We start from the raw sequence: 21,493 nt of genomic DNA on the forward strand, positions 1-21,493 counted from the left end.
GTACTGTAGTATATTGTATTGTACTGTTTTATACTGTATTGTACTGTATTGTACTGCATTATATTGTACTGCATTGTACTGTACTATATTGTATTGTACTATATTGTACTGTACTATATTGTATTGTACTGTATTGTATATTGTACTGTATTGTACTGTATTATATTGTACTGTATTGTACTGTATTATATTGTACTATATTGTATTGTACTGTATTGTTTATTATATTGTACTGTATTGTACTGAACTATATTGTATTGTACTATATTGTACTGTACTATATTGTATTGTACTATATTGTACTGTATTGTACTGTATTGCACTGTATTGTACTGCACTTTACTGTATTGTACTGCATTGTACTGTACTTTACTGTATTGTACTGTACTTCACTGTATTGTACTGTAATTTACTGTATTGTACTGTACTTTACTGTATTGTACTGTATTGTACTGTATTATATTGTACTATATTGTATTGTACTGTATTGTACTGTATTATATTGTACTATATTGTACTGTACTATATTGTATTGTACTGTATTGTACTGTATTTTACTGTATTGTACTGTATTGTACTGTATTGTACTGTATTGTACTGTATTATACTGTACTTTACTGTATTGTACTGTATTGTACTGTATTGTACTGTATTATATTGTGCTGTATTGTACTGTTTTGTATTGTACTATATTGTACTATATTGTATTGTACTGTATTGTATTGTACTGTATTGTACTGTACTATATTGTACTGTACTATATTGTACTGTACTATTTTGTTCTGCATTTTACTGTATTGCACTGTATTGTACTGCACTTTACTGTATTGTACTGCATTGTACTGTACTTTACTGTATTGCACTGTACTTCACGGTATTGTCCTGTAATTTACTGTATTGTACTGTACTGTATTATATTGTACTGTATTATATTGTACTGTATTGTACTGTGCTTTACTATATTGTACTGTACTGTATTGTATTGTACTGTATTATATTGTACTATATTATATTGTACTGTATTGTACTGTATTGCACTGTATTGTACTTCACTTTACTGTATTGTACTGCACTGTATTTACTGTATTTTACTGTATTGTACTGTACTGTATTGTATTGTACTGTATTGTACTGTACTGTATTGTATTGTACTATATTGTACTGTACTTTACTGTATTGTACTGCATTGTACTGTATTGTAAAGTATTGTAAAGTATTGTACTGTTTTGTAAAGTATTGTATTGTACTGTATTGCACTGTACTTTACTGTATTGTACTGTACTTTACTATATTGTACTATATTGTGTTGTATTGTATTGTACTGTATTTATGTTTTCTGCAACCTGGCCGATGATTATTGATGTGCCATTATTTCTGTCTCTACTTTGCACATTCTTCCATTGCAAAACTACCATTCCAGTGTTTTACTTGCTATATTGTATTTACTTTGCCACCATGGCCTTTTTTTTGCCTTTACCTCCCTTATCTCACCTCATTTGCTCACATTGTATATAGACTTATTTTTCTACTGTGTTATTGACTGTATATTTGTTTATCCCATGTGTAACTCTGTGTTGTATGTGTCACACTGCTTTGCTTTATCTTGGCCAGGTCGCAGTTGTAAATGAGAACTTGTTCTCAACTAACCTAACTGGTTAAATAAAGGTGCAATAAAAATAAATAACAATGATATGAAGTACAGGCAGTGGATTAGCTAAAGAGACTGGTACCCAGGCTATACAGTAGACAGGGAGTGGGTTAGCTAAAGAGACTGGTACCCAGGCTATACAGTAGACAGGGAGTGGATTAGCTAAAGAGACTGGTACCCAGGCTATACAGTAGACTATTTTGGACTGGATTAGCTAAAGAGACTGGTACCCAGGCTATACAGTAGACATGGATTGGATTAGTTAAAGAGACTGGTACCCAGGCTATACAGTAGACAGGGAGTGGGTTAGCTAAAGAGACTGGTACCCAGGCTATACAGTAGACGGGGAGTGGGTTAGCTAAAGAGACTGGTACCCAGTCTCTTTAGACTGGCTTCATGAGGGAGTAACTTTACATCAGGTTGATTTATACTGGCTTCATGAGGGAGTAACTTTACATCAGGTTGATTTATACTGGCTTCATGAGGGAGTAACTTTACATCATGTTGATTTAGACTGGCTTCATGAGGGAGTAACTTTACATCATGTTGATTTAGACTGGCTTCATGAGGGAGTAACTTTACATCAGGTTGATTTAGACTGGCTTCATGAGGGAGTAACTTTACATCATGTTGATTTAGACTGGCTTCATGAGGGAGTAACTTTACATCAGGTTGATTTATACTGGCTTCATGAGGGAGTAACTTTACATCAGGTTGATTTATACTGGCTTCATGGGGGAGTAACTTTACATCATGTTGATTTAGACTGGCTTCATGAGGGAGTAACTTTACATCAGGTTGATTTATACTGGCTTCATGAGGGATTAACTTTACAGGTTGATTTAGACTGGCTTCATGAGGGAGTAACTTTACATCAGGTTGATTTAGACTGGCTTCATGAGGGTGTAACTGGTTACATCAGGTTGATTTATCCTGGCTTCATGAGGGAGTAACTATACAGGACTGAGTTATCCTGGCTTCATGAGGGAGTAACTTTACATCAGGTAGATTTATACTGGCTTCATGAGGGAGTAACTTTACAGGTTGATTTATCCTGGCTTCATGAGGGAGTAATTTTACATCAGGTTGATTTATACTGGCTTCATGAGGGAGTAACTTTACATCATGTTGATTTAGACTGGCTTCATGAGGGAGTAACTTTACATCATGTTGATTTAGACTGGCTTCATGAGGGAGTAATTTTACATCAGGTTGATTTATACTGGCTTCATGAGGGAGTAACTTTACATCATGTTGATTTATACTGGCTTCATGAGGGAGTAACTTTACATCATGTTGATTTAGACTGGCTTCATGAGGGAGTAACTTTACATCAGGTTGATTTATACTGGCTTCATGAGGGAGTAACTTTACATCATGTTGATTTATCTGGCTTCATGAGGGAGTAACTTTACATCAGGTTGATTTATACTGGCTTCAAGGGGGAGTAACTTTACATCAGGTTGTTTAGACTGGCTTCATGAGGGAGTAACTTTACAGGTTGATTTATCCTGGCTTCATGAGGGAGTAACTTTACATCAGGTTGATTTATATTGGCTTCATGAGGGAGTAACTTTACATCAGGTTGATTTATACGATCAAGATTATACTACCAACTCAAATCTCATCTTTCACCAAGTCGTGGCTGAACGACGACACGGATAATTAAGAGCTGGCGGGTTTGTCCATGTACCGGCTGGACAGAGAAGCTACGTCTGGTAAGACGAGGGGCGGGTTGTGTGTCTATTTGTCATTAACAGCTGGTGCGGGATGTCTAATATTAAAGAAGTCTCGAGATATTTGCTCGCCTGAGGTAGAGTACCTTATGTTAAGCTGTAGACCACACTATCTACCAAGAGAGTTCCCATCTATATTATTCTCAGCCGTCTATTTACCATCACAGACCGATGCTGGCACTAAGACCTCTCAACCAACTCTATAAGGCCATAAGCAAACAAGAAAATGCTCATTCAGAAGCTGCGCTCCTAGTGGCCGGTGACTTTAAAGCTGGCAAACTTAAATCCGTTTCACCTATTTTCTACCAGCATGTCACATGTGCAACCACACGGAAAAAAACTCTAGACCACATTTACTCCACACACAGAGATGCATACAAAACTCGCCCTCCAAATACACCTCTGCTGTTTTCAATCAAGATCTCAGCGATCACTGCCTCATTGCCTGCATCCGTAATGGGTCTGTAATCAAACGACCACCCCACATCACTGTCAAACGCTCCCTAAAACACTTCTGTGAGCAGGCCTTTCTAATCGACCTGGCCCGGGTATCCTGGAATGACATTGACCTCATCCCGTCAGAAGATGATGCCTGGCTATTCTTTAAAAGTGCCTTCCTCACCATCTTAAATAAGCATGCCCCTCTCAAAAAATGTAGAACTAGGAATAGATATAGTCTTTGGTTCACTCCAGACCTGTCTGCCCTTGACCAGCACAAAAACATCCTGTAACGTTCTGCATTAGCATCGAATAGCCCCGTGATATGCAACTTTTCAGGGAAGTTAGGAACAAATATACACAGGCAGTTAGAAAAGCCAAGGCAAGCTTTTTCAAACAGAAATTTGCATCCTGTAGTACTAACTCAAAAAAGTTCTGGGACACTGTAAAGTCCATGGAGAATAAGAGCACCTCCTCCCAGCTGCCCACTGCACTGAAGATAGGAAACACTGTCACCACTGATAAATCCACTATAATTGAGAATTTCAATAAGCACTTCTCTACGGCTGGCCATGCTTTCCACCTCACTACCCCTACCCTGGTCAACTGCCCGGCACCCTCCACAGCAACCCGCCAAAGCCCCCATCATTTCACCTTTACCCAAATCCAGATAGCTGATGTTCTGAAAGAGCTGCAAAATCTGGACCCCTACAAATCAGCCGGGCTAGACAATCTGGACCCTCTCTTTCTAAAAATATCTGCCGAAATTGTTGCAACCCCTATTACCAGCCTGTTTAACCTCTCTTTCGTATCGTCTGAGATTCCCAAAGATTGAAAAGCTGCCGCGGTCATCCCCCTCTTCAAAGTGGGTGACACTCTAGACCCAAACTGCTACAGACCTATATCTATCCTACCCTGTTTTTCTAAGGTCTTAGAAAGCCAAGTTAACAAACAGATTACCGACCATTTCGAATCTCACCATACCTTCTCCGCTATGCAATCTGGTTTCAGAGCTGGTCATGGTTGCACCTCAGCCACGCTCAAGGTACTAAACAATATCATAACCGCCATCGATAAGAGACATTACTGTGCAGCCGTATTCATTGACCTGGCCAAGGCTTTTGACTCTGTCAATCACAACATTCTTATTGGCAGACTCAACAGCCTTGGTTTCTCAAATGATTGCCTTGTCTGGTTTACCAACTACTTCTCTGATAGAGTTCAGTGTGTCAAATCAGAGGGACTGTTGTCCGGTCCTCTGACAGTCTCTATGGGTGTGCCACAGGGTTCAATTCTCGGGCCGACTCTCTTTCCTGTATACATCAATGATGTTGCTCCTGCTGCTGGTGATTCTCTGATCCACACCTCTACGCAGACGACACCATTCTGTATACTTCTGGCCCCTCCTTGCACACTGTGTTAACTAACCTCCAGATGAGCTTCAATGCCAGACAACTGTCCTTCCGTGGCCTCCAACTGCTCTTAAACGCAAGTAAAACTAAATGCATGCTATTCAACCGATCACTGCCCGCACCTGCCCACCCGTCCAGCATCACTACTCTGGACGGCTCTGACTTAGAATACGTGGACAACTACAAATACCTGGGTGTCTGGTTAGACTGTAAACTCTCCTTCCAGACTCACATTAAGCATCTCCAATCCAAAATTAAATCTGTAATGTCTACATCTGTTGTATTCAGCATTTCACTGTGAGGTCTACTACACCTGTTGTATTTAGCATTTCACTGTGAGGTCTACACCTGTTGTATTCAGTATTTCACTGTCAGGTCTACTACACCTGTTGTATTCAGCATTTCACTGTGAGGTCTACACCTGTTGTATTCGGCATTTCACTGTGAGGTCTACACCTGTTGTATTGGACGTGACAAAATAAACTTCGATTTGATTTGGTTATTGTTATTTTATTGTGTAATTTTTTACTTTAGTTTATTTGTTAAATATTTTCTTAAAAAGATCAAATATTTTATTTTCTTTCTTGAGCATTTCACGGTTAGGTCTGTATTCGGCACATGTGACAAATAAAGTTTGATTTTATATTATTTAAATTTGGTGTTTGTCACATTTTTGTGAATTCTTGGTTTGGTGAGCGGACCCCAGACCTCACAACCATAAAAGGCAATGGGTTCTAAAACTGATTCAAGTATTTGATCCTAATTGGTCTGTTCCTTTATGTGTTCTCTGTCTCTCTCCTCTTTCTCAAACGTCTGTTCTCCACCGTGTCTCTCTCTCTCTCTCTATGGTTAACACCACATCCTACAACTGTACCCAGCACTGCAGCTGAGTCACAGCCCATGAAGAAGCTTGGGGAGAATGTTCTAACTGAGGTTCTAAGCTATATAACATTGAAACGTAAAGAATATACAAAGAAGAAGAAGAAGATGGTCTGAGAGCTTACCTTGCTTCCATTGCTGTAAATCTGTCCAAGCAAGACCCAAGATCACAGGTAGATAGGCAGGTAGACAGACAGGAAGACAGGCAGGAAGACAGCGGGTAGACAGGCAGGTAGACAGGCGGGTAGACAGGCAGGAAGACAGGCGGGTAGACAGGCGGGTAGACAGGCAGACAGGTAGACAGGCAGGTAGACAGGTGGGTAGACAGGTGGGTAGACAGGCATGTAGACAGGCAGACAGGCAGACAGGCAGACAGGTAGACAGGCAGGTAGACAGGCAGGTAGACAGGCAGGTGGACAGGTAGACAGCCAGTTAAGACAGGTGGGTAGACAGGCAGACAGACAGGAGAGTGTAGAGGAAAAGCACCAGGCAGGTAGACAGACAGGTAGACAGACAGGTAGACAGACAGGTAGACAGACAGGTAGACAGGAGAGTGTAGAGGAAAAGCACCAGGCAGAGGGAGAAGGAAAGAAAGAGATGAAGGATTGACCAGAGAACAGAAGGACTAGTACTAATTGTAGCCTAAAGGGACAAGCGGACAAACAAGTCTTCCCTTACTGACACACTCAAGAAAGCCAGGCTAGAATGTTAGTCTGAGAATTCTATAGGACATTATCATCTTACCTTATCAACACACTGAGAATACTATAGGACATTATCATCTTACCTTATCAACACACTGAGAATACTATAGGACATTATCATCTTACCTTATCCACACACTGAGAATACTATAGGACATTATCATCTTACCTTATCCACACACTGAGAATACTATAGGACATTATCATCTTACCTTATCCACACACTGAGAATACTATAGGACATTATCATCTTACCTTATCCACACACTGAGAATACTATAGGACATTATCATCTTACCTTATCCACACACTGAGAATACTATAGGACATTATCATCTTACCTTATCCACACACTGAGAATACTATAGGACATTATCATCTTACCTTATCCACACACTGAGAATACTATAGGACATTATCATCTTACCTTATCCACACACTGAGAATACTATAGGACATTATCATCTTACCTTATCAACACACTGAGAATACTATAGGACATTATCATCTTACCTTATCAACACACTGAGAATACTATAGGACATTATCATCTTACCTTATCCACACACTGAGAATACTATAGGACATTATCATCTTACCTTATCCACACACTCGTCGAAGAAGGCCAGACTGGCGTCTTTATCGCTGACGAAGGAACATTCCTCGATGAACCGGATAAACATTTGGGTTTTGATCATCTGGGAGTAGAACTTCTGGTGGGAACGATCCCGGCTCTTCAAGAACCCTGAGGAGCATGACAACCACATGACAACCACATGACAACCACATGACAACCACACGACAACCACACGACAACCACACGACAACCACACGACAACCACACAACAACCACACGACAACCACACGACAACCACACGACAACCATACTACAACCATACTACAACCACACGACACTAAATCACCATTACACTAAATCACCATACATCATTAGTCACTAAATCATCATTAGTCACTAAATCACCATTAGTCACTGAATCACCATACATCATTAGTCACTAAATCATAATTACACTAAATCACCATTAGTCACTAAATCACCATTACACTAAATCACCATTAGTCACTGAATCACCATACATCATTAGTCACTAAATCATAATTACACTAAATCACCATTAGTCGCTAAATCACCATTACACCAAATCACCATTACACTAAATCACCATTACATTAAATCACCATACATCATTAGTCACCAAATCACCATTAGTCATTAATCACCATTAGTCACATTACATCATTAGTCACTAAATCACCATACATCATTAGTCACTAAATCACCATTAGTCACTAAATCACCATTACACTAAATCACCATATATCATTAGTCACTAAATCAGGTCAAACTCTGCAGGCACTACTGCAGACCTCATTGTTAGGATGGACCCGCTGCAGAGTTAATTCAACTGTGGTCGACTGCAGAGCGACAACAGTCTGTCTACATGTGACTTAACTGTTTCAACGGGAGGGGGATGTTCAGTCACTCTTGGAGGACGACGCAGAGGTAGGAATCTACTTCCACTGTACTCCAAGTGTGGCTGGATATTCTCCTGTAGGAATGGTGACAAACTAAAATCAGATGTAAACACGCTACTAACCTTGCAAGTCGAACAGTGAGCTTGCGTCCGTGGTCCTTTCGGAGGGGGCCTGTGTGATGGGGAGGAGGTAAGAGCGGTACCCTTTCAATATGGCCGCCATGAACCTAAGGAAGGCTTCCTGGATCTGCATCTCTAGCGTGTGGAGGCTCTTCCCTCCGCTCGCCAGGTCTGGGTCAATCGCAGTGGGCTCCATCTGACCATCCTCGCCGCTGACTTGGCCACCTGGACAATACCGAAGAGAGACAGGTGTTATTCAACTAACCTCAGACACAAGCCCCTGTTGGACAATAGGACCAGAAATACTGTACATTCTGCTTTTATGAAGTGTTTTTTTTAGTCAGCATTTTTATATTGATGGTTTGCTCTGTCTTTAGTTAGGTAACAACTTTCTTATGAGATAATACATTCACAGGGAACACCAGCATAAAGTCTATAAAGGTGACAGAAATGGTAGATGGCACGGTACATCCAAAAGCTTGCCGACCCGAAATTGATAATAAGAAGATTGTGGGAGCTGTACTGTTAGATTTCAGTGCAGCCTTTGATACTATTGACCATAACCTGTTGTTGAGAAAACTTGTGTTATGGCTTTTCAACCTCAGCTCTGAATCCACAACATGGCAATCTATCTAATAGAACTCAAAGGGTTTTCTTTAATGGAAGCATCTCTAATGTCAAACACGTAAAGTGTGGTGTACCGCAGGGCAGCTCTGTAGGCCCTCTACTCTTTTCTATTTTTACCAATGACCTGCCACTGGCATTAAACACAGCAGGTGTGTCCATGTATGCTGATGATTCAACCACATACCCATCAGCAACCACAGCTAATGATGTCACTGAAACCCTTAACAAAGAGTTGCAGTCTGTTTTGGAATGGGTGGCCAGTAATAAACTGGTCCTGAACATCTCTAAAACTAAGAGCCTATGTTCTAGACCTCAGCTGAATCTGTTAATGAATAGTGTGGCTGTTGAACAAGTTGAGGAGACTAAATTACTTGGTGATACCTTAGATTGTAAACTGTCATGGTCAAAACATATAGATTCAATGGTTGTAAAGATGGGGAAAGGTCTGTCTGTAATAAAGAGATGCTCTGCTTTTTTGACACCACACTCCAAAAAGCAAGTCCTCTAGGCTCTAGTTTGGTCTCATCTTGATTATTGTCCAGTCGTGTGGTCCAGTGCTGCAAGGACCTAGTTAAACTGCAGCTGGCCCAGAACAGAGCGGTACGTTTTACTCTCAGTTGTAATCAGAGGGCTGATATTAATACTATGCTGCCAGTCTCTCTTGGCTAAGAGTTGAGGAGAGACTGACTGCACCACTTCTTCTTTTTATAAGAAACATTGTGTTGAATTTCCCAAATTGTTCGTGTAGTCAACTTACACACAGCTCTAACACACACACTTACCCCAGCAGACATGCCACCAGGGGTCTTTTCATAGTCCCCAAATCCAGAACAAATTCAAGAAAGTGTACAGAATTATATAGAGACATTATTGCATGGAACTCTGTTCCATCTCATATTGCTCAAATAAACAGCAAACCTGGTTTCAAAAAACAGATAAAGCAACACCTCGAGGCACAACGCCTCTCCTCTATTGGACCTAGATAGTTAGTGTGTATTCGTATTGATATGTAGGCTGTGTGTGCCTTTTCAAAAAATGCATGTAATTCTGTCCTCGAGCTGTTCTTGTCTAATGATGTTCTGTATTATGTCATGTTTCATGTTTTGTGTTGGACCCCAGGAAGAGTAGCTGCTGCTTTGGCAGGAACTAATGGGGATCCATAATAAACCCCAGGAAGAGTAGCTGCTGCCTTGGCAGGAACTAACGGGGATCCGTAATAAACCCCAGGAAGAGTAGCTGCTGCCTTGGCAGGAACTAATGGGGATCCATAATAAACCCCAGGAAGAGTAGCTGCTGCCTTGGCAGGAACTAATGGGGATCCCCTTAATAAACCCCAGGAAGAGTATCTGCTGCCTTGGCAGGAACTAATGGGGATCCATTAATAAACCCCAGGAAGAGTATCTGCTGCCTTGGCAGGAACTAATGGGGATCCATAATAAACCCCAGGAAGAGTAGCTGCTGCCTTGGCAGGAACTAATGGGGATCCATAATAAACCCCAGGAAGAGTAGCTGCTGCCTTGCAGGAACTAATGGGGATCCATAATAAACCCCAGGAAGAGTAGCTGCTGCTTTGGATCCATAATAAACCCCAGGAACTAATGGGGATCCATAATAAACCCCAGGAAGAGTAGCTGCTGCTTTGGCAGGAAATAATGGGGATCCATAATAAACCCCAGGAAGAGTAGCTGCTGCCTTGGCAGGAACTAATGGGGATCCATAATAAACCCCAGGAAGAGTAGCTGCTGCCTTGGCAGGAACTAATGGGGATCCATAATAAACCCCAGGAAGAGTAGCTGCTGCCTTGGCAGGAACTAATGGGGATCCATTAATAAACCCCAGGAAGAGTATCTGCTGCCTTGGCAGGAACTAATGGGGATCCATAATAAACCCCAGGAAGAGTAGCTGCTGCCTTGGCAGGAACTAATGGGGATCCATAATAAACCCCAGGAGGAGTAGCTGCTGCTTTTGCAACAGCTAATGGGGATCCATAATAAACCCCAGGAAGAGTAGCTGCTGCTTTTGCAACAGCTAATGGAGATCCACAATAAACCCCAGGAAGAGTAGCTGCTGCCTTGGCAGGAACTAATGGGGATCCATAATAAACCCCAGGAAGAGTAGCTGCTGCCTTGGCAGGAACTAATGGGGATCCATAATAAACCCCAGGAAGAGTAGCTGCTGCCTTGACAGGAACTAATGGGGATCCACAATAAACCCCAGGAAGAGTAGCTGCTGTCTCGGCAGGAACTATTGGGGATCCATAATAAACCCCAGGAAGAGTAGCTGGGGCTGCTTTTGCAACAGCTAATGGGGATCCATAATAACCCCCAGGAAGAGTAGCTGCTGCCTTGGCAGGAACTAATGGGGATCCATAATAAACCCCAGGAAGAGTAGCTGCTGCCTTGACAGGAACTAAATGGGGATCCATAATAAACCCCAGGAAGAGTAGCTGCTGCTTTGACAGGAACTAAATGGGGATCCATAATAAACCCCAGGAAGAGTAGCTGCTGCCTCGGCAGGAACTATTGGGGATCCATAATAAACCCCAGGAAGAGTAGCTGCTGCTTTTGCAACAGCTAATGGGGATCCATAATAAACCCCAGGAAGAGTAGCTGCTGCTTTTGCAACAGCTAATGGAGATCCACAATAAACCCCAGGAAGAGTAGCTGCTGCCTAATCAAATCAAATCAAAATCAAATCAAATCAAATTTTATTTGTCACATACACATGGTTAGCAGATGTTAATGCGAGTGTAGCGAAATGCTTGTGCTTCTAGTTCCGACAATGCAGTAATAACGAGCAAGTAATCTAACTAACAATTCCAAAAAAAACTACTGTCTTATACACAGTGTAAGGGGATAAAGAATATGTACATAAGGATATATGAATGAGTGATGGTACCGAGCAGCATAGGCAAGATACAGTAGATGATATCGAGTACAGTATATACATATGAGATAAGTATGTAAACCAAGTGGCATAGTTAAAGTGGCTAGTGATACATGTATTACATAAGGATGCAGTCGATGATATAGAGTACAGTATCAACGTATGCATATGAGATGAACAATGTAGGGTAAGTAACATTATATAAGGTAGCATTGTTTAAAGTGGCTAGTGATATATTTACATCATTTCCCATCAATTCCCATGATTAAAGTGGCTGGAGTAGAGTCAGTGTCATTGACAGTGTGTTGGCAGTAGCCACTCAATGTTAGTGGTGGCTGTTTAACAGTCTGATGGCCTTGAGATAGAAGCTGTTTTTCAGTCTCTCGGTCCCAGCTTTGATGCACCTGTACTGACCTCGCCTTCTGGATGACAGCGGGGTGAACAGGCAGTGGCTCGGGTGGTTGATGTCCTTGATGATCTTTATGGCCTTCCTGTAGCATCGGGTGGTGTAGGTGTCCTGGAGGGCAGGTAGTTTGCCCCCGGTGATGCGTTGTGCAGACCTCACTACCCTCTGGAGAGCCTTACGGTTGAGGGCGGTGCAGTTGCCATACCAGGCGGTGATACAGCCCGCCAGGATGCTCTCGATTGTGCATCTGTAGAAGTTTGTGAGTGCTTTTGGTGACAAGCCGAATTTCTTCAGCCTCCTGAGGTTGAAGAGGCGCTGCTGCGCCTTCCTCACGATGCTGTCTGTGTGAGTGGACCAATTCAGTTTGTCTGTGATGTTTATGCCGAGGAACTTAAAACTTGCTACCCTCTCCACTACTGTTCCATCGATGTGGATGGGGGTGTTCCCTCTGCTGTTTCCTGAAGTCCACAATCATCTCCTTAGTTTTGTTGACGTTGAGTGTGAGGTTATTTTCCTGACACCACACTCCGAGGGCCCTCACCTCACCTCCTCCCTGTAGGCCGTCTCGTCGTTGTTGGTAATCAAGCCTACCACTGTTGTGTCGTCCGCAAACTTGATGATTGAGTTGGAGGCGTGCATGGCCACGCAGTCGTGGGTGAACAGGGAGTACAGGAGGGGGCTCAGAACGCACCCTTGTGGGGCCCCAGTGTTGAGGATCAGCGGGGAGGAGATGTTGTTGCCTACCCTCACCACCTGGGGGCGGCCCGTCAGGAAGTCCAGTACCCAGTTGCACAGGGCGGGGTCGAGACCCAGGGTCTCGAGCTTGATGACGAGCTTGGAGGGTACTATGGTGTTGAATGCCGAGCTGTAGTCGATGAACAGCATTCTCACATAGGTATTCCTCTTGTCCAGATGGGTTAGGGCAGTGTGCAGTGTGGTTGAGATTGCATCGTCTGTGGACCTATTTGGGCGGTAAGCAAATTGGAGTGGGTCAAGGGTGTCAGGTAGGGTGGAGGTGATATGGTCCTTGACTAGTCTCTCAAAGCACTTCATGATGACGGATGTGAGTGCTACGGGGCGGTAGTCGTTTAGCTCAGTTACCTTAGCTTTCTTGGGAACAGGAACAATGGTGGCCCTCTTGAAGCATGTGGGAACAGCAGACTGGTATAGGGATTGGTTGAATATGTCCGTAAACACACCGGCCAGCTGGTCTGCGCATGCTCTGAGGGCGCGGCTGGGGATGCCGTCTGGGCCTGCAGCCTTGCGAGGGTTAACACGTTTAAATGTCTTACTCACTTCGGCTGCAGTGAAGGAGAGACCGCATGATTCCGTTGCAGGCCGTGTCAGTGGCACTGTATTGTCCTCAAAGCGGGCAAAAAGTTATTTAGTCTGCCTGGGAGCAAGACATCCTGGTCCGTGACTGGGCTGGGTTTCTTCCTGTAGTCCGTGATTGACTGTAGACCCTGCCACATACCTCTTGTGTCTGAGCCGTTGAATTGAGATTCTACTTTGTCTCTGTACTGGCGCTTAGCTTGTTTGATAGCCTTGCGGAGGGAATAGCTGCACTGTTTGTATTCAGTCATGTTACCAGACACCTTGCCCTGATTAAAAGCAGTGGTTCGTGCCTTCAGTTTCACACGAATGCTGCCATCAATCCACGGTTTCTGGTTAGGGAATGTTTTAATCGTTGCTATGGGAACGACATCTTCAACGCACGTTCTAATGAAGTCGCACACCGTATCAGCGTATTCGTCAATGTTGTTGTCTGACGCAATACGAAACATCTCCCAGTCCACGTGATGGAAGCAGTCTTGGAGTGTGGAGTCAGCTTGGTCGGACCAGCGTTGGACAGACCTCAGCGTGGGAGCTTCTTGTTTTAGTTTCTGTCTGTAGGCAGGGATCAACAAAATGGAGTCGTGGTCAGCTTTTCCGAAAGGGGGGCGGGGCAGGGCCTTATATGCGTCGCGGAAGTTAGAGTAACAATGATCCAGGGTCTTTCCACCCCTGGTTGCGCAATCAATATGCTGATAAAATTTAGGGAGTCTTGTTTTCAGATTAGCCTTGTTAAAATCCCCAGCTACAATGAATGCAGCCTCCGGATAAATCGTTTCCAGTTTGCAGAGAGTTAAATAAAGTTCGTTCAGAGCCATCGATGTGTCTGCTTGGGGGATATATACGGCTGTGATTATAATCGAAGAGAATTCTCTTGGTAGATAATGCGGTCTACATTTGATTGTGAGGAATTCTAAATCAGGTGAACAGAAGGATTTGAGTTCCTGTATGTTTCCTTCATCACACCATGTCACGTTGGCCATAAGGCATACGCCCCCGCCCGTCTTCTTACCAGAGAGATGTTTGTTTCTGTCGGCGCGATGCGTGGAGAAACCCGCTGTCTGCACCGCTTCGGATTGCGTCTCTCCAGTGAGCCATGTTTCCGTGAAGCAGAGAACGTTACAGTCTCTGATGTCCCTCTGGAATGCTACCCTTGCTCGGATTTCATCAACCTTGTTGTCAAGAGACTGGACATTGGCAGAAGAATGCTGGGGAGTGGTGCACGATGTGCCCGTCTCCGGAGTCTGACCAGAAGACCGCTTCGTTTCCCTCTTTTTCTGAGTCGTTTTTTTTTTTTTGGTCGCTGCATGTGATCCACTCGGTTACACTGGTTGTAAGGCAGAACTCAGGATCCGCATCGCGAAAAACATATTCTTGGTCGTACTGATGGTGAGTTGACGCTGATCTTATATTCAGTAGTTCTTCTCGGGTGTATGTAAAGAAACCTAAGATGACCTGGGGTACTAGTGTAAGAAATAACACGTAAAAAAACAAAAAACTGCATAGTTTCCTAGGAACGCGAAGCGAGGCGGCCATCTCTGTCGGCGCCGGAAGGCGAGTAGCTGCTGCTTTTTAACAACAGCTAATGGAGATCCACAATAAACCCCAGGAAGAGTAGCTGCTGCCTTGGCAGGAACTAATGGGGATCCATAATAAACCCCAGGAAGAGTAGCTGCTGCCTTGGCAGGAACTAATGGGGATCCATAATAAACCCCAGGAAGAGTAGCTGCTGCCTTGACAGGAACTAATGGGGATCCACAATAAACCCCAGGAAGAGTAGCTGCTGCTTTTGCAACAGCTAATGGGGATCCATAATAAATCCCAGGAAGAGTAGCTGCTGCTTTTGCAACAGCTAATGGGGATCCATAATAAACCCCAGGAAGAGTAGCTGCTGCTTTTGCAACAGCTAATGGGGATCCATAATAAACCCCAGGAAGAGTAGCTGCTGCTTTTGCAACAGCTAATGGGGATCCATAATAAACCCCAGGAAGAGTAGCTGCTGCTTTTGCAACAGCTAATGGGGATCCATAATAAACCCCAGGAAGAGTAGCTGCTGCTTTTGCAACAGCTAATGGGGATCCATAATAAACCCCAGGAAGAGTAGCTGCTGCTTTTGTAACAGCTAATGGGGATCCATAATAAACCCCAGGAAGAGTAGCTGCTGCTTTTGCAACAGCTAATGGGGATCCATAATAAACCCCAGGAAGAGTAGCTGCTGCTTTTGCAACAGCTAATGGGGATCCATAATAAACCCCAGGAAGAGTAGCTGCTGCTTTTGCAACAGCTAATGGGGATCCATAATAAACCCCAGGAAGAGTAGCTGCTGCTTTTGCAACAGCTAATGGGGATCCATAATAAACCCCAGGAAGAGTAGCTGCTGCTTTTGCAACAGCTAATGGGGACCCATAATAAACCCCAGGAAGAGTAGCTGCTGCTTTTGCAACAGCTAATGGGGACCCATAATAAACCCCAGGAAGAGTAGCTGCTGCTTTTGCAACAGCTAATGGAGATCCATAATAAACCCCAGGAAGAGTAGCTGCTGCCTTGGCAGGAACTAATGGGGACCCATAATAAACCCCAGGAAGAGTAGCTGCTGCTTTTTAACAACAGCTAATGGGGACCCATAATAAACCCCAGGAAGAGTAGCTGCTGCTTTTTAACAACAGCTAATGGAGATCCACAATAAACCCCAGGAAGAGTAGCTGCTGCTTTTTAACAACAGCTAATGGAGATCCATAATAAACCCCAGGAAGAGTAGCTGCTGCCTTGGCAGGAACTAATGGGGATCCATAACAAACCCCAGGAAGAGTAGCTGCTGCCTTGGCAGGAACTAATGGGGATCCACAATAAACCCCAGGAAGAGTAGCTGCTGTCTTGGCAGGAACTAATGGGGATCCATAACAAACCCCAGGAAGAGTAGCTGCTGCTTTTGCAACAGCTAATGGAGATCCACAATAAACCCCAGGAAGAGTAGCTGCTGCCTTGGCAGGAACTAATGGGGATCCACAATAAACCCCAGGAAGAGTAGCTGCTGCTTTTTAACAACAGCTAATGGAGATCCTCATAAAAAAACAAATACCTGGACCAATACTAGATCAGACACACTTCTGATAAGACTTGAAAGAAAACATCACTTCAAGCTTTTCTAGGACTCATCTGGAATCCATCTTCATGTCCCTTCTGTCTCTAATGTGTGTATGTGTGTGTGTGTGTGTGTGTGTGCATGCGTGCGTGCGTGTTACGACCAGTAGAGGGTAATAAAACAGAATTGATTGATCTATTCTCTGAAATGTAAGATGGAACACTGTCTAATTTACAATGGGTTGAGATAAGCACGGGTGACTCGGGACTCTCCCCCGTAAATCCTTCATTGACTTCAACTTGCACAACATTTCTGTTCAACGTATCGATATCTTAAGTCAAAGATACTAAATTATAGAAGATGCCTGATTGATGAGAAGTAATGTATATCCACTGGTATTTAAGATGAAACACGGACTAATTTACAATGGGCTGAATCAGAGCACGCAATGCGGACTCCCGACATTACTTGATTACGCCAAATGGGAAACTTACACGGAAAAATGAAAGATAAACGGATGATCAGTTTCCAGGCTCACCTTCAGTCAGCTGTTGATACAGTCTACCCAGGGTATTGAGGAGATGTTTCCAGGCTCACCTTCAGTCAGCTGTTGGTACAGTCTACCCAGGGTATTGAGGAGATGTTTCCAGGCTCACCTTCAGTCAGCTGTTGGTACAGTCTACCCAGGGTATTGAGGAGATGTTTGCAGGCTCACCTTCAGTCAGCTGTTGGTACAGTCTACCCAGGGTATTGAGGAGATGTTTGCAGGCTCACCTTCAGTCAGCTGTTGGTACAGTCTACCCAGGGTATTGAGGAGATGTTTGCAGGCTCACCTTCAGTCAGCTGTTGGTACAGTCTACCCAGGGTATTGAGGAGATGTTTCCAGGCTCACCTTCAGTCAGCTGTTGGTACAGTCTACCCAGGGTATTGAGGAGATGTTTCCAGGCTCACCTTCAGTCAGCTGTTGGTACAGTCTACCCAGGGTATTGAGGAGATGTTTCCAGGCTCACCTTCAGTCAGCTGTTGGTACAGTCTACCCAGGGTATTGAGGAGATGTTTCCAGGCTCACCTTCAGTCAGCTGTTGGTACAGTCTACCCAGGGTATTGAGGAGATGTTTGCAGGCTCACCTTCAGTCAGCTGTTGGTACAGTCTACCCAGGGTATTGAGGAGATGTTTGCAGGCTCACCTTCAGTCAGCTGTTGGTACAGTCTACCCAGGGTATTGAGGAGATGTTTCCAGGCTCACCTTCAGTCAGCTGTTGGTACAGTCTACCCAGGGTATTGAGGAGATGTTTCCAGGCTCACCTTCAGTCAGCTGTTGGTACAGTCTACCCAGGGTATTGAGGAGATGTTTGCAGGCTCACCTTCAGTCAGCTGTTGGTACAGTCTACCCAGGATATTGAGGAGATGTTTCCAGGCTCACCTTCAGTCAGCTGTTGGTACAGTCTACCCAGGGTATTGAGGAGATGTTTCCAGGCTCACCTTCAGTCAGCTGTTGGTACAGTCTACCCAGGGTATTGAGGAGATGTTTCCAGGCTCACCTTCAGTCAGCTGTTGGTACAGTCTACCCAGGGTATTGAGGAGATGTTTCCAGGCTCACCTTCAGTCAGCTGTTGGTACAGTCTACCCAGGGTATTGAGGAGATGTTTCCAGGCTCACCTTCAGTCAGCTGTTGGTACAGTCTACCCAGGGTATTGAGGAGATGTTTGCAGGCTCACCTTCAGTCAGCTGTTGGTACAGTCTACCCAGGGTATTGAGGAGATGTTTCCAGGCTCACCTTCAGTCAGCTGTTGGTACAGTCTACCCAGGGTATTGAGGAGATGTTTGCAGGCTCACCTTCAGTCAGCTGTTGGTACAGTCTACCCAGGGTATTGAGGAGATGTTTGCAGGCTTTCTGTGGTAGTATCTTCCATGTTAGGGCCCTCTTCTCCTCCTTACTGAAAACACAACACAACAACAAGAGATTAGAGGAGACGAGGAGATGAGGAGACGAGAAAGGGATAGAAAGACAGCAGTAGGAAGAGATGGAGGGAGAGAGGACATCCACACAGAACTGGCAACCCTGACAGCATTAGGAAGAGATGGAGGGAGGGAGGACATCCACACAGGACTGGCAACCCTGACAGCATTAGGAAGAGATGGAGGGAGAGAGTGAGTGAGAGAGCGAGGGAGGGAGGGAGGGAGGGAGGGGAGGACAACAGGAGGAAGAGCTGAAAGGAGGGAGGGAGGACAACAGGAGGAAGAGCTGAAAGAAGGGAGGGAGGACAACAGGAGGAAGAGCTGAAAGAAGGGAGGGGAGGACAACAGGAGGAAGAGCTGAAAGAAGGGAGGGGAGGACAACAGGAGGAAGAGCTGAAAGAAGGGAGGGAGGACAACAGGAGGAGAGCTGAAAGGAGGGAGGGAGGGAGGACAACAGGAGGAAGAGCTGAAAGAAGGGAGGGAGGACAACAGGAGGAAGAGCTGAAAGGAGGGAGGGAGGACAACAGGAGGAAGAGCTGAAAGAAGGGAGGGAGGGAGGACAACAGGAGGAAGAGCTGAAAGAAGGGAGGGAGGGAGGACAACAGGAGGAAGAGCTGAAAGAAGGGAGGGAGGGAGGACAACAGGAGGAAGAGCTGAAAGGAGGGAGGGAGGACAACAGGAGGAAGAGCTGAAAGAAGGGAGGGGAGGACAACAGGAGGAGAGCTGAAAGGAGGGAGGGAGGACAACAGGAGGAAGAGCTGAAAGGAGGGAGGGAGGACAACAGGAGGAGAGCTGAAAGGAGGGAGGGAGGACAACAGGAGGAAGAGCTGAAAGGAGGGATTTTGTTTGCTGTGTTTCTTGTCTGAGGGGTTTGGGGATATTGGCTATCTGTTTTGTGTTTAGAGTACCTGAGATGTAGTTTCAGCAAAAGTGTGTTAACAATTGGGAAAAACTGTAATTAAGCACAACATGGAAAATTGTATAGTGATAGTTCAACCTCTGTCCTTTGAAAAGAAAACGGACAATAACATATTTTTCCGTTAGTGAGTCATTATCGTTACACAACAACATGACAAACCAAAGAGACAAGAGGTTAGGGATGAGAAGTTATGGGAGATTGGTATTTGTAGAGGTCATAGGTCATAGGTAGAGGTGACTGAGGGTGGTCTACCAGGTAACACCACTTCCTGCAGCACATATCCTCTTTCTCACTACTCATATCATTCTTTCCCAGTTTGAATAACATGGAAACACTAACTGTGACACTGCAAACGTCCGGCTAAGGGTTAGGGTCAGGGTCATAGATAGAGGTCAGGGTTCAGGGGTTACAGATAACTCACTGTCGGCACAGCAGACCACATGGTTAAGGTTCACGTTCCAGGGTCAGAGGTCAGAGGTCGGGTGTTAAGAGGGCAGACTTACTGTAATATGTTGTTGGTGTCCAGGTCGACACAGCAGACGTCGGGCGGAGGCACGTAGAGGTCAAAGTAACGTGAGTCGACCCCCACGATGAAGGGGCAAGGGGCAGAGAGAACATCTGCCAGGGCCAGAGGGCACAGAGGGATGTAGGGGCACGGCCAGTGGAAGGGGAAGATCATCTGGTGGGAGACAGACAGACTGGCAGTTAAGTATATTCCAACACTCACCGTCACAGGTGATGGGACCCTTCACATACAATAACCACGTATTGTCCAACTCTGCTTTGGGATGGAGTTGAAGTTCCCCTTTGGGACTACAAAACCCATGCCGTTTTTCAAAATATTTTTTAAACCGTAGATGAGCATTAGCTGATGTACTGTCCTGGTGGACCTTAGTGGCTCAGTGGGTAAAGAGCCTGGTGTTAACCATGCCAAGGTTATGGGTTCCATTTCCACGGAGATCACGTGCACACACACACTCACCGACACCAGGGCCTCCGTAACACTGGTCAGTACGGCCGGTCTGAGAGAGTGGACCAGGATCTTGTGTTCTGTTACGGCCAGCACCAGCAGAGTGGTCGCATTCTTAGGGCCCAGGTTAAGGAGCAGAGTGGAGAGACGACCACCACTGAGAGAGAGAGAAGTCAAATTCAGAATGAACAGATTGGAGCTGTGTTGTTCATGGTTCACTGTGAATCCTTACTGTCTGTCTGTCTGTCTGTCTGTCTGTCTGTCTGTCTGTCTGTCTGTCTGTCTGTCTGTCTGTCTGTCTGTCTGTCTGTCTGTCTGTCTGTCTGTCTGTCTGTCTGTCTTGTCTGTCTTGTCTGTCTGTCTTGTCTGTCTTGTCTGTCTTGTCTGTCTGTCTGTCTTGTCTGTCTGTCTGTCTTGTCTGTCTGTCTTACCTGAGAGGCAGAGGGGAGGAGACAGGCTGGCTCAGCATCAGACTATCATGTGGAGACAGCTGTAGAGCACACAGAGAGTTTACATAGGCATCAGCAGGAAGAGGGGCAGAGTTCAATGCTCTACAGTAGCTACGGCAACACGACCAGATCACACAGTCAGTGCTTTCACAGCTCAACCCAAACAAGAGACAACGGGCTGACTGTATTGGAGTTGCATTGTACAGATGATCAAATGGTCAAGTCATATTGACGGTGTTTCTACAACATTAAACGTCACTTTCATATTTGCCCAGAGACTCCATCTCACCTGTAGCAGGATGCGTGGTCTCTGTGACGAGGGGAACGGGACTTTGTGCATGAAGTGGGAGATGTGCCTGTTGGACAGAGAGACATGACAGGTCAGATAACACTGTTCGATAGGTATTGTGACACTGTCTCAGACGATATC

The 21,493-nt window shown here is 44.7% G+C and overlaps 1 protein-coding gene across 1 annotated transcript in view; it reads right to left on the minus strand.

Moving 5' to 3' along the window:
• dennd4a (DENN/MADD domain containing 4A) overlaps window positions 1–21,493 on the minus strand; it is a 104,877-nt gene that overhangs the window by 59,115 nt on the left and 24,269 nt on the right. The window contains 8 exon segments of the mRNA XM_042327602.1: window positions 6,239–6,259; window positions 7,417–7,562; window positions 8,437–8,658; window positions 18,603–18,703; window positions 20,148–20,323; window positions 20,627–20,771; window positions 21,046–21,104; window positions 21,353–21,419. Of these exon segments, the coding sequence (XP_042183536.1) occupies window positions 6,239–6,259; window positions 7,417–7,562; window positions 8,437–8,658; window positions 18,603–18,703; window positions 20,148–20,323; window positions 20,627–20,771; window positions 21,046–21,104; window positions 21,353–21,419 (937 nt within the window).

Source organism: Oncorhynchus tshawytscha, linkage group LG01 (assembly GCF_018296145.1).
Source record: "Oncorhynchus tshawytscha isolate Ot180627B linkage group LG01, Otsh_v2.0, whole genome shotgun sequence".
Taxonomy (NCBI): Eukaryota; Metazoa; Chordata; class Actinopteri; order Salmoniformes; family Salmonidae; genus Oncorhynchus; species Oncorhynchus tshawytscha.